The following is a 13,670-nucleotide window of genomic DNA, read 5'->3' as shown; positions in this document are numbered from 1 at the left end:
GAGTGGTCGGATGTCAGCCTCTGGCAACTGAATCTCTACGTTTTCCGGAGACTCTACGCCCTGTGGGGCCCCTTCTCAGTGGACCTCTTTGCCTCGCGCCTGGACCATCAGCTTCCCCGATTCTTCAGTTGGAAGCCGGATCCCTTGGCGGCGGCAACGGATGCCTTCCTTCAGGACTGGTCCCGGGAGATGGGGTACGCCTTTCCACCGTTTGCGATGGTCATGCGCCTCTCGGCGCAGGTTCGCCGACAGCAGGCGAGGGTAGTCCTAGTCACGCCATATTGGAGGTCGCAAGTATGGTTTCCAGTTCTTCTGGAACTTTCTTGGGATTCTCCAATCCTTCTACCCCTCGATCATACGATTCTTCGGGATCCCCAAGGTCAGCCTCACCCGTTAGTTCTGCAGAATCGCATGCTCCTCATGGCCTGGCGGATTTCCGGCAATGTTGGAGACTCCGTGGCTTATTGGGAGACGCTCAGACTATCCTGGCAGCAGCAAGAGCAGACGGCACCAACAAAAGATATCGTTTGGCTTGGTCCAGATGGGTCGGTTGGTGTCTTAGCCGGGGTCAGGATCCAGTGGGGTGCGAAGTGGTTCATGTCTTGAATTTCCTAGCTTCCCTAGCCACAGAAGGTCTGGCTTACCGCACCATAAATTCTTACAGATCGGCGATTTCGGCGGGCCATGACCCGGTACAGGGCACGACGAGGGGGAACACCCTTTTGTGTGTAAGTTATTGCGGGGTATTCGCTTATCCCTGCCTCCCCTGCCTCGGTACTCCCAGCTGTGGGATGTGAACAAAGTTTTGCATCTATTTCAGGCCTGGCCTTTGAATAGATACTTGTCTCTCTCCGCGAAGTTGGCCATTCTCCTTTGTTTAGTCTCCTGTAGAAGGGTTTCGGATGTGAGAGCTCTTGATCTCAGCGGTCGCATTTTTTCCCCTCAAGGGGTCACCTTTCATATTTTTCGCCGCACTAAGTCGAGCTCTAAGATAATCTCTTACCCGGCTTTTGACAATCAACCCAAGTTGTGTGTGGTGCGCTGCCTCAAGGCGTATGAGAGCATGATGATTGAACACCGTCCCCACGGCGTAAACCAACTGCTGATCTCTCTCAGGAAACCCTTCAAGGCTGTCTCTTCTCCCACCTTTGCAAGATGGGTCAGATGGACCATGAGGGAAGCTGGCATTGACATCTCGCACTTCGGTGCTCATTCAGTGAGAGGAGCTATGGCCTCCAAAGCCTTTTCCCTCGGAGCGCGGCTCGAGGATATTCTCAATGCCGCTGACTGGGCATCAGACTCGATGTTTAAAAGGTTTTACTTTAAACCGGTCATTGACATGGCTTCCCTGGTGGTGGACAAGCTTTGAACGAGCATAATCCTCGCCTCCGTTCCTGCCATAGAATGAAAAATTTCCTAGTAGACACGAAGGAAAGTTTCAATTCTATTAAAGACTCGGAGGCGAGAATTATTCCCTCCCAGAGTTCCTGAGGGGTCAGTCGCTCTTTCCCGCCCTAACCTGTGGATGGACAGCTCCGTAAGGTATAAGTACTGGTCTCTCCTTTCGGTTGAGAGTGTTACGGGTTTGGGGTATAACCGTATTGGAAATTGATAATCAACTATCCTTATGTGTTTTTCTTATCCAAGTTCCTCAGTGGAGTATTGCTTTGTGATACACTGTGATAGTTAAGTTCGGATTCATTCGATATTGTCTTACTCCTTTCAGGGCCGGACTCATCTAAGACGGACTAAGGGAATTCGTTGATCTCTGGCCGGTTCGCAGTCAAAGAAAGAGGAGATATCCCAGCAGTTCCCGGATCCTAAGGACTGGCGTGGATGCTGATTGGTTGACCTCTTGGACTGCCCTTTCCCTCCTGTTCATGGGAAAGAGAGTTTTTTATGTGAATGTTGAATCTGCTGGTTTTGGAAAATAAAGAAAGCAGAGCATAATCCTCGCCTCCGAGTCCTTAATAGAATTGAAACTTTCCTTCGTGTCTACTAGGAAATTTTTCATTCCACCCTACTAGAGGGAGAAACATGACAACACCGGTACCAGCTTAACAGAACCCGGGCACCACAAAATGGATGCTGCCAGCCACAGACACAAGTCTGCCCTCCTGCTGCTGGACGAAACTCCGGAAGAGGAAGGTTTGACAATAGGATTCTTGTCACAGGGAGGTGTGACCACCTCCAAGACAGGCTTTAGTGTATTGGGGCTAGGTGGGTGCACTCCAAGAGTGGTTTGAAGTCTGCACTGGGGGCACATTTGGTGTCCCTGTGCATAGTCCAGTTCAAACTGGTTGCAGCGGCTACCAGCCCCTGCTCTGGCGCAAAACTGGACAAAGGATATGGGTGTAGCCACCCCTCTATCCTGTCCCTCCCATAGGTAGGTCCCCAGAGTTTGTCCCACCCCTTCCTTGGGTATAAAGTAGGAACCTCTGGCTAAAGGACTTTAGATTTACCTGGACGAAACTCTGATACATAATCCTGGAACTTCGACGGTCTACAAAGCGATAGATGACTGAAGAACCTCCCTTGGAGTAAAGGAGTTACTCCCCTGCTTGTCACGCACCAAAGACGCATCTGACCGGCCTGCATCTCCGAAGCTGCTGAGGACTCAAAAAAACTTTGCAGTACAGGAGGTGGGTTCCCGAGGTCTGTGAGGTCGATCAGTGCCCACAGCAAGTCTGAGGCCCGTATCCCTTGTGGCGACCGTGCAACCCGAACCCCATGACACCGCGTCTCTTTGCAGAAGCATTAGTCCCCCGGCGACCCCTGAGGCTGAGCTGTGGGTTACTTGTAGCCCTGACTGGGAGCAGTGAACTCACCGGAGATTGCTGGCCTACACTCCACGAGTGTTCCGTGGGCTAGCATTTTGTGATTCCTCTCGAGGTCCCTTTGCTATCCCTGGTCCGTTGACCTGTTGGTCCCCAAGAAGGTATCTTTAACTTTAATTGGGGTTCCCTGGTTGCTCCAGACGTACCCCGACTCTCCATTGCTTGGCGAGTCGCCAGGACCTCGCTTGTCTGCACAGAAGCATCTTTTCTCTTCCTGCGTGGGTTGCTGTTGCCAAGGTTTGTTGTGTTCAATCCGGACACCCCAGCACTCGACATCCTTCGGGGGACAGCTCGTATCCAGGTCCTGGTCATCGTCGACGTCTCTTGGTCCCCATGGCTGAAGAGTCAAGCTTCACCCCTTCGCACCTGAAGCACCTGACATCGGTGGTTATTCGCCTTTCGTGCCCCTGGTCACTGGCTAGTGACCCAGACTCTGTCCCCTCTGCTTTAAGGTTCTTCCCATCTCCAATCCAGGCTTAGATCGCACTGGACACTTCTCTTCACGGCAGCAGCACTTCTTTGCACGACGCCATTGAAATAGACGAGCGTTTCCGAAACCACTTGACCCCTATGCACCCGGCTCCTCTGGGATAGGTAGCTCGAGTACTCCGGTACTATTAATGGTGCTGGCCTTAGAACTGTCTTAGTTCCAAAAGGGTTTGCTTAGAATCCTCTCCTAAGTGTCCTTAAATTCAAATTTTCCAACCGCAACTTTCGCATAGAATTGTACGGGGCTCGCGTCTGTTTTCTCACACTGCACACGTCCCCCGTTGGTCTCCTTCGTCACTACCTTGGGTGGTTCCTTGGCGTCCCAGAGATTCTACGTGCTCTAGGCACTGTCTCTAGTCAAGTCGGGGTTCTTATACCAATTACTTAGTATATGGTTTGGTCCCCCCTGGGGCCTATCGTATACTGTGTTATTTACTGTTGATTATTTGATTGTAACATATGTACTTTGACCTCTAATCTCATAAAGAGATTGGTAGGGAGTGTTTAGAATAAATACATATATTTTATATATATACCTGGTGTGGTTCTCCTTTCATTTGGTCATTCAAGAGATTATAGACTGGTAAAACAAGCCTTCAATAAAGGTTGTCTTTAACCTATCATCAATAAAGGCTGACTAATTATGAACAGCAAGTAACAAAAGGATCTGTGTTCAAAACAGTAGCCCACTAAACTAGTTAGATTTTTAAAAGAATCTGTCATCTGCATATTACATGATGTGCTTTGCAGGAAACACATTAACCTTCTAAACGACTTTGATTCAGATCTGGGAGTACACAAAGCAGAGATCTCTCCGACAAACACGTTCGCCTCCAGAGTTCTCACCAATTATTATTCCCTGATATTTACCGGGCACCTCTGCAGAAAATGTCTTAACCCCATAAAATATTAGAAAGAGCAGACTTTGCAACCAATGAAGCATAACAGATGTACTACCATGCTACTCCTCGTTGCCAATTTCTTTATGGCGGGGTTTTAAAAACAACTTTAGTACAATTTGTTGAGCTCCACACTTTGCATTGGGATTGTGCCACTTTTGCAGCACAAGCCCAAAGCACAATTTGTTCAATCTCATAATGTGCTTAATGCACTCATGATATTCCGAATAAAAACAAATGTGTGGGATCTTATCTGATGTGACTTCACGTGATGTCACTTACTGTGATGCCACACATTGTGATATCATGGGCTGTGACGGCACACGACATGATGTCACTTGCATACTGACTAACTAGGTTATTCCCCCCTTGTGCTAAAGCTGTAAGAAACTCCATAACTTCAATGCCTTCCATTTTAGGAAGGAATAATTTTACCCAAAAATGAAACCTGCTTTAACAATATTCCAAAAGCTACCAACCATTAATTTCAAGAGTAAAAAAATCCAATGTACATATTTTTCCCTTTTATGAATTGGCAAAAATAACACACCGAGTTCCACAGAAAAAGGCACTCAAAACACATAGGGAAGGCAGTTCCATGCTTTCACATCCACACATGCATTCCACAGGCCTGCCCCTCGCCATCGGGTAACTTCACACGTGGTGTCCTTACAACTTAAACCCATTATCCATATCGAAAATGGGACCAGACCAGAGAGATACCTTCAGCAGCCACCCTGAAGTTATTTGAACAAATGAGGATGGATGCACCTTCACCCGGCCAGGAACGACGTCTGGGTCAGTGAACACACACCCTTTGTAGCACAGATTTCACCCTAGACCGGTTCCTCTGCTGCTGTATAGGTAGCCTGGACAGAGAGGTAACAAATTCAATGTCACTTACTTAGATTAGGGCAGGGGGCGTGCTTCTACCAGCTGTGGTGGGTCTCGAGTCCACTCAGCCAACCGTCCTGGCGTCCTCAGGTTGAAGAAGGCAGCTACTCTCAAGGCCAGGGAAGGCTGGGGCCGGACGGTGCCCGCGGGCCCACAGCAGCACACAGGCCAGCCAGCCCAGGTCAGGGCCAGTGCACGCCGTCTCCGACCCCGACTCCGCGTGGGTGGGGTGAGCGTGTGTGACTACTAACTGCACACTCCGTGACCGTGCAGTGCAGTGAGGGAGTGAAACTCCGCCCGGTCGTGGCACTCAGAGCGGGACTTACTCGGAGAGTACATTATAAGGACAGGAGGACATTGGACTGTGTGTGTCGACTGACTCGCAGCAAGCAGGAATTCATTCACCTCACCGGCATCAGACCAGAGAGGAGCAAGTCTGCCTGCTGCGGTAAGAAATAGAACAGGATATGCAAGGCATGTTGTGCCAAGCTCACGATGCCTATATGCTAGAGTGATCATTAGCTAATAGTGCTCAAAATTGCTAAGCACATTTTAATACACCCAATATAAATAACCTACAGTGCAAAGGTCAGGCACAGAGAAATGACAGGCTTGTTCGTTGATGGCAAAAATGAGACGCGCCTCCTCCAGTCAGTCCATCAGTCCGCCACCCGCGTGCTGAAAGAGAGAGCGCGTGGTCAGCCTTCATTATAAAGCACAGCGCTGGGGCTGGCAAAAAATAATGCCCAGGACCGTCATTGGTAGCGCTTTCGCGGGCTGCAAGATTGACGGCCCTGGGGACCCACAGATATGGTACCGCAGCCCGCTCCACACACTACTAAGTTAGGGTGGGTATGCATTGCGGCGCATGTGCAACTGGCAGCAGATGCGCTTATACTTACATTTTACACGTGCAGCCGCCTCACGTGTGTGTGCGGGTGGGAGCTGCTGGTCATTTGGCGACAATCATGCTCATCACGGGTCGGGTCATGTGCATCACTCATGCTCGCAGTGTGCACAGGCTGGCCTGGTCGGGGTCCTCCTCCAATCATATTCACCAATGTCAGCTCACTGAGAGCTCATTCGCCAATGGACCTTGCAACACAGATGCACCGCTCTGGTAGGTGCCCGCCACAAACTCGTCGTGGTCGGTGCCGCCCCTTCCAGTATTTTGCGTACAGTGGGATTTTATCCGCCCAAAAAGTAGCACCCCGCCAGGTATGGGTTTTCCCTGCACAAATGGGAAAAATGTCGCCCATTTGTGCGGGAAATAGCCCAATCTGGCAACACTGATCGGAACTCCTCCGAGCCACGGTCCCGCCTGCCAGAGGAACCAGGGCGGCCCGCTTAAGGGAATCCTTGACTTGCCGCTGGAAGCCAACCCTCCAGGCCAGCTGTGGGTCTCCTCGAGGGGGTTTACACAGGGCGGCCAGCGCTTCTCCTCTGGACGCGTCTTTTGTTCAGCGTTCACATGTCGCCATGGTGAAGGGACGGGGATGGCACTTTTTCCTCAGTCACTCCCCCCTCCTAATGCCAACAACTCAGGGAACCCCGCAGCGCTCCGCAAGCGCTGGAAGTAGACTCGCACTGCGGTGCCAGGTCGGAGTGCGACTTGCACCAGGAGCTCTCTCTCCACCTCTGTGCCTCTAATAGCACTCTCCACACGCACTGATGCGGGAGCAGAGCGTACAAACGCTCCTCTGTCTGGAGAAGCAAAGAGCCCAACACATGATTTGTCCTAAAGTAAAAGAGGGTAAACGGCACCGCGCTCACCGCGCTGGATAATTCAATAAGCACCTCCTCAGCTGGGGATTGACAATCCAACGCTCAGGGATTTTTGTGGAAGAGCCCACCAACTCCCTTAGCAGCCCAATGGAGTTTGGTCTAACATCAACAGATCTGTGAAGCTCCAGGAATTAACAAGCATTTGCAATGCAATAGGTCTCGCATTTTAGAAACGTTGACCCATTGGTATTGTAAATGACAATACCTCTTATTTTGCAGGTGTTTTTTAAACACACAAATAAATGCATCGTCATTTACAATGCCAATAGGTCAAAATCTCGCAATTGCGAGACCTATTGCATTGCCAATGCTTGTTAGCACTGCTTTTGGGATTTGGCCTTGTTTTTTATGCATCATCCTAAAACCATGGTGCGTTCAAAGTAGGTTCACCTCCTGTTAAAGATGGGGAGTCTACCACGTGCCGTTCGATGTGTCACCAGGGTTTGGTGAGAAAACAAACACAGCAAGTGCAACAAATGCTTATAATAGCTGCCTCCCTGGCCTGTACCAATACAGACTTGTTGGAGGGGGGAGAAGGTGGAAGGAATCGCACCCCTAAACTGGGCTGCGATACATTTCAGATTTGCTGTTGTGCACAGAATTAATTCTAAAAGTAAGCATTCACATTCTAGAAGTACATAGAAAAATGTAAAAATCGGCTGTGGAACCTCATGGAATTGGTATCTCCCTCCATCACGTGGGCGGCATGGCCACAGCCTGGCTTCCCAATGCCCTCGTGTGAACAGGCTTTGCGGCTTCGTGTTCTGATTAAATACGGGCCCTCCCTGCGAAGGAGCTGAAATAGGGCAAGATTCCTGATAAAAGGCTTCCAGATATTGCTCCTCAAGTCCTTTACAAACCCCAGAAGGCACAGAAAGCAGTAAAAAGGCAACAAACAGCAAACTCTGACACAACAGTAATATTAGTCTGAAGTCCGAGCTGCGCGTCCTTATGGGCTGGGACTCGCAGGGCCCTTCAGTTCCATCCGGAGGGAGAGGACATGACGCAGGAATAGTAAATCAAAGACACATGAAGTGACAGTCTCTCCTCAGTGCACATGCTGTGTGCTCCTCGGCACATGAGACAGTGGAGTGTCTCTTCCGCAGGGGAGTGTGTGTGCCCTGGGACTGCTTCTGTGAAGTGCTTCCTTTGTGTAAACTAGCTGGGGGGTGGTGGGGGGCATAGAAGGGTGGGCGAAGCAAGCAGGAGAGGTTGAAAACATTAGGGTGAAGACGGCAAGGTTAGGAAAGTGACCCCAGTTAACAAAGGAAGTATCTGCACAAACAAGGCCCAGGATCACGTCCGATCATCCCATGAAAGTGCATGAGGGCAGCGGGCGGGGCAGGGGTGCTCTCCCTGCCCCCGCTCTGCATTCAGACTCATGGCGTGGGCATCCTGAGTAGCAGCGCAGCCCCCCATCCCCGCCCACCTGGCTGCACTGGAGCCCCGTGACTGGCTGGAAGGAAAGCGCCCATTGAGATCACAAAGCCCGATTAAGTTTCTTTCCGATGATGAGTTATGCTTGACTCTTATTTTTGGTTTCATTTGTCCTGCTTTTTTGCCTTCCTCTGGTCACTTGCTTATATTGTGGTCCTTGTAGAAACTAACGAAGTAGCTATTAGGGTTATGTTAAGTACATCTTCTTCTGTATTCTTTGCTTCCCTTATGTATGTTCTTTGTTTCTCTATGCGCTTGGGAAACTAATTTCAAAGACTGTTAGGAGTAAATAAAATGGTGTTATATGTGTTGGATGTAAATGAGAAAAGCTACACTACATAAATGTATCAATATGTACATAGAGAGGCTTTATGACCTTAAAAAAGATGATGCTGATGTAAGATAATCATAAACAGTTGCATTTATTGAATCTGTAATATGGAATGTCTTGGGTTATATATGTTATTGAATATGTATTTATGTATATTTATGTGTTTGTGTCTAAACAGCCCTGAAGAAGTTCGCCTCTAGGACGAAACGCGTCGGCTGTGCTGTCAAGATCAATTTGTATCTAAAATTCTGTATTTTAAAAAAAAGACAAGATGAATTATTATAACTTTTAAATAAAATGAACTATTTTTGAATAATTCTGAGGTGGGGAATGAATTGTATTATTGCTCTTCCCGACCCATTGAAGTGTGGTGCACCTGTGCTTGTTTTTTGAAACTGTTAGGTCCTTTGGACTTGCATTGTTACAGTGGGTGCGATTCAGTGTGCACACATACCCCTAGCAATTATATATGGACACAAACTTGGAAAGGATAGCTGTTTAGGTGCTGGTCTATAGAGGGCTCCACTGTTGGGTGTGTTTCACGCCACGTGTTTGCATAAGGAAAGAGCCCGTGCCTGCAGTTCTCCCCGAAACCAGAACCAGTCCATGACCGGAGCAGCCGCTGTTCGGATTATTTATACCTTCTTGTTAGTAGTTTCAGCAAAGCATCATAGAATTATTATTGTTTTAATCCCTTCTCTCTCTCTTTCTCGCCCCTTCTTAGCCTCTGGGGCTGTCGGATAACCGGTGCTTCCTGCGCAGCTCTGGCCGCTTTTCTTCGCTCCAACCGCTCTTTGATGGACCTGGACTTGAGTCGCAATGACCTGCATGACGCTGGTGCGACCCTGATGTTTGACGCCCTGAAGCACCCGGACACCCGGCTGCAGAAGATCCGGTTAAGAGCAGAGGGGGGGGGGGGGCGTGGCTTTTCTCCATCAGTAGAAGTGTTCATGTTTTAACCCTCTCTCTCTCTCTCTTGCTCCTTCTTAGCCTCGGTTTCTGTGGGATAAGCGGTGCTTCCTGCTTTGCTGGACCTGGACTTGAGTACCAATGACCTACTGGGTGACGCTGGTGCAGAAGATCCGGTACGGAACAGGGGGGTGGGGGGGAGAAGGGCGTAGGGGGGAGGGGCGTGTCTTTTCTCTATCAGTAGCATTATTATTGTCTTTAATTCCCCCCCTCTCTCTTTTTCGCACCTTCTTAGCCTCTGTGGCTGTAAGATAACCGGTGCTTCCTGCGCAGCTCTGGCCGCTTTTCTTCGCTCCAGCCGCTCTTTGATGGACCTGGACTTGAGTCGCAATGACCTGCATGACGCTACTGCAACCCTGATCTGTGAGGCCCTGAAGCACCCGGACACCCGGCTGCAGAAGATCCGGTAAGGAGCAGAGGGAGGGGTGGGGGGGTGAGAAAGGGGGGGTAAGGAGGCTTTCCTGCCTCATCTGCATTTGTTATTTTCCTTTGTATTTATTGACCATCAGTACAGCATCTCTCTCCTCGTGTGTTTGTCTCACATGCGGGGTCAGTCAGTTCCCAGAAGCCTGTCAGAGGCGCTATCAGCCCCCGAGTGCACGGAGAAGGAGAATGTCCCCAGAGGATGCTGGTTTCAGGAAGTCTCCCTCCTGCTGCATAAGTTTCATTTTCTGTGGGTTATGCGGTGCCCCCTCCAGCTGCATCTATTATTGGTTGCAGGGGCGGCTGGCAATGGGGGGATGGGGGGGTCGTTGTGTGTGAATGTACCCCAAGATGCAATATTACTGCCAAAACTAGCGACCAAACATTGTAAAACTAGCAATGAATGCTGCTGTGCGTTCCAACAACATTAGGACTGAAAGTGTAGGAGCTCTTAGTAAACTAAGGCTGTGCGGGTGATCCCTGAGTGTACAAACCAGTCCCCACGTTCATTTATTGATTTTATTTACATTTTAATAACACAGGCCAGGCTTCCCGGACATCAGAGAACCGTACAGAAGAATTTATATATCATCCGTTTACAGGAAGAGCTGGAATTCACAGCAAGATGGCTCGTGGTAGGGACATAGGAAGAAATAAAAACAAGCATTTGCAATGCAATAGGTCTCGCATTTTTGAGAGCAAGAGCTATTGCTGCTGTAAATGACAAGGACTTTGTGTTTTTGTTTGAAGTGCAGTGGTTGTATGAGGAGAGACTCAGCTGCAGCCCTGCCTCGAGGACTTCGAATGGGGAATTACCAATAGGACTAGAGAAGCAGCTGCAGCCCTGCCTCGAGGCCTTAGAATGAGGAATTACCAATGGGACCAGAGAACCAGCTACAGCGCTGGCTAGAGGCCTTAGAATGAGGAATAACCAATGGGACTATAGAACCAGCTGCAGCACTGGCTAGAGGACAAAATGAGGAATTACCGATGGGACCAGAGAAACAGCTGCAGCACTGGCTAGAGGCCTTTGAATGAGGAATTACAGATGGCACCAGAGAACCAGCTACAGCACTGGCTAGAGGCCTTAGAATGAGGAATTACCAATGGGACTATAGAACCAGCTGCAGCACTGGCTAGAGCCCTTAGAATGAGAAATTACCACTGGGACAAGAGAAGCAGCTGCAACACTGTCTAGAGGACATAAAATGAGGAATTACCACTGGGACAAGAGATGCAGCTACAGCACTGTCTAGAGGACTTAGAATGGGGAATTACTAACCGAACTAGAGAAGGACTGAGAATGAAGAATTACCACCATGGCCAGACACACAGCAGCAGCACTGTGTAAAGGGTTTAGAATGAGGAATTACCACTGGGACTAAAGCAGGTGCAACACTGTGTAGATGACTTAGAATGAGGAATTACCACTGGAAATAGAGATGCACCTGCAGCACTGTCTAAAGGACTTAGAATGAGAAATTACCACTGGGACCCAAGAAGCAGCTGCAACACTGGCTAGAGGACTTAGAATGGGAATTACCGACAGGACCAGAGAAGGACCAAGAATGAAGATTTACTACTGAAACCCAAGAAGCAGCTGCAGCTCTGGCTAGAGGACATAGAATGAGGAATTACCACTGGGAACAAAGACGCAGCTGCAGCACTGTCTAGAGGACTTTGAATGGGGAATTACTGACAGGACCAGAGAAGCAGCTACAGCACTGTCTAAAGGACTTAGAATGATGAATAACCACTGGAACCCAAGAAGCAGCTGCAGCACTGGCTAGAGGACTTAGAATGGGGAATTACCGACAGGACCAGAGAAGGACTGAGAATGAAGAATTACCACTGTGACCAGAGACTCACCGGCAGCACTGTCTAAAGGGCTTAGAATGAGCAATCACCACATGCACTAAAGAAGCAGCTGCAGCACTGTCTATATGACTTAGAATGGGGAATTACCGACAGGACCATAGAACGGCTAAGAATGAAGAATTACTACTGAAACCCAAGAAGCAGCTGCAGCACTGGCTAGAAGACTTAGAATGAGGAATTACCACTGGGACCTGAGAAGCAGCTGCAGCACTCCTAGAGGACTTAGAATGGGGAATTACCAGTGGGACAAAAGAAGCAGCTGCAACACTGCCTAGAGCATGGGTACTCATAGTACGGCCTGCGGGCCGGCATCGGCCCGGCAAGCCTTCCTTGGCGGCCCGCGGACCTTGCAGACATCGTGCCTGTGTTTTTTTTTTTTGTTTTTTTTAAGAGTGTCAAACACCGCCGGTTGCAGCAGCGCGGACTCTGCTCTATGGGGGCCGGGCGATTCTTTTAAAGACCATTCACTTGTTAATGAGGCTTTGTTGTATTTCACCTCTTCTTAGCGCCCCTGCATCTCCACTCAATCAGAGTGGAGATGCAGGGGCGCTAAGAAGAGGTGAAATACAACAAAGCCTCATTAACAAGTGAATGGTCTTTTAAAGACCTGTGAAGTACTCGGTGTGGCTGTGTGTGTTCCCGGGAAGCTGTCTCAGCCCGGGCTGACACACACGCGGGGTGAGGTGACAGAGGGTGACAGAGGACGGCAATTCAGAACACAATTGAAAGCATAGTTGTTGATATAATAATATATGCTACTTAAAGGCACTATTTTTGCTTCTGATGACGTAACCTCTCTGCAGGATATTGCCCATCAGCCCATATGTGTTTTTGAGCTTGAAGGAACACTTGTATAGTTTGCATGAAAGAGCACCATTTGTTGAAAAGTTATTTAAAGGCAAGACAGAGAGAGATAAAGACAGAGAAAGACAGACAGACAGACAGGGACAGAATGACAGATAGAGACAGAGCCAGATAGAGGCAGAGATCGATAGAGGTAGATAGTGTCAAAGCCGTATTAAACACTTGCGTAAGGCCACACAGGAGCAGAATGATGGTTAGTACCTATGCCCCTCTCAGAACTCCCCGCTTGGTATTAGAACTCCTTTGCAGGTAAGTTCCAAGGGGGGAAAAGGGGTTGGGACAAGAAGAGACAGCTCCAAAACTCTGCCAAGTCTGCTTCGTCTTCTTTCGCTCTTCTTCTTCTGGCTAAAGCATTTATACAAAAATTATAAACTGTACTTTCACCAAAACTTACTGTATTTAAGTCTATAGATAACTTATCTTACCAGGATGGCGTTTTGGGCTTGCTTCTCTTCATACTTCTCTTGTGCGTAATTCTACACTAAGTGAAGTCTTCACTCTGTTCTCTTTCTTTTTCATTTACAGCCTGTCTCTCTGTTCAGGTTCTGCACTGTGGAAGGGGCGAGAAAATCAAGGTGAGTATTTCTCTTTTAATGTACAGTGTATGTGGTTATATATGTCTTTCCCCCTTGCCACTCACGAGATGAGAACTGGTGAAGCCTGTTATGTAAGTCACTGGATAATTGATTCGTTGTCAGCCTTTTTCTGCAGAGCCCGGGTGAAGTGCTTCTCCGTAATTCAAACTATCTTTTATTTAATTAAAATGAGGAAGGAGTTAAGCCTATCACCCTTTTACTGTTGTCAATTAAATCATATGGTTCCTAAACCTTTTAGGAATGAGCCTGCTTACTCTTTTTTAGGTTT

The 13,670-nt window shown here is 48.7% G+C and overlaps 1 protein-coding gene across 1 annotated transcript in view; it reads left to right on the top strand.

Annotated features, from left to right (window-relative positions):
• The window catches only part of LOC146822548 (NACHT, LRR and PYD domains-containing protein 3-like), a 221,077-nt gene that overhangs the window by 201,423 nt on the left and 5,984 nt on the right, over nucleotides 1-13,670 (top strand). The window contains exons 5-7 of the mRNA XM_085613663.1: nucleotides 9,397-9,757; nucleotides 9,877-10,047; nucleotides 13,332-13,381. Coding sequence (XP_085469789.1) covers nucleotides 9,397-9,631 — 235 coding nt within the window. The 3' untranslated portion in view covers nucleotides 9,632-9,757; nucleotides 9,877-10,047; nucleotides 13,332-13,381. The remainder of the gene's footprint in view (nucleotides 1-9,396; nucleotides 9,758-9,876; nucleotides 10,048-13,331; nucleotides 13,382-13,670) is intronic.

The sequence above is a fragment of the Triturus cristatus genome, chromosome 6, assembly GCF_964204655.1.
Source record: "Triturus cristatus chromosome 6, aTriCri1.1, whole genome shotgun sequence".
Classification (NCBI taxonomy): Eukaryota; Metazoa; Chordata; class Amphibia; order Caudata; family Salamandridae; genus Triturus; species Triturus cristatus.
The sequence above is the reverse complement of the archived record's forward strand: the minus strand, read 5'-3'. Positions and strand labels throughout refer to the sequence as shown.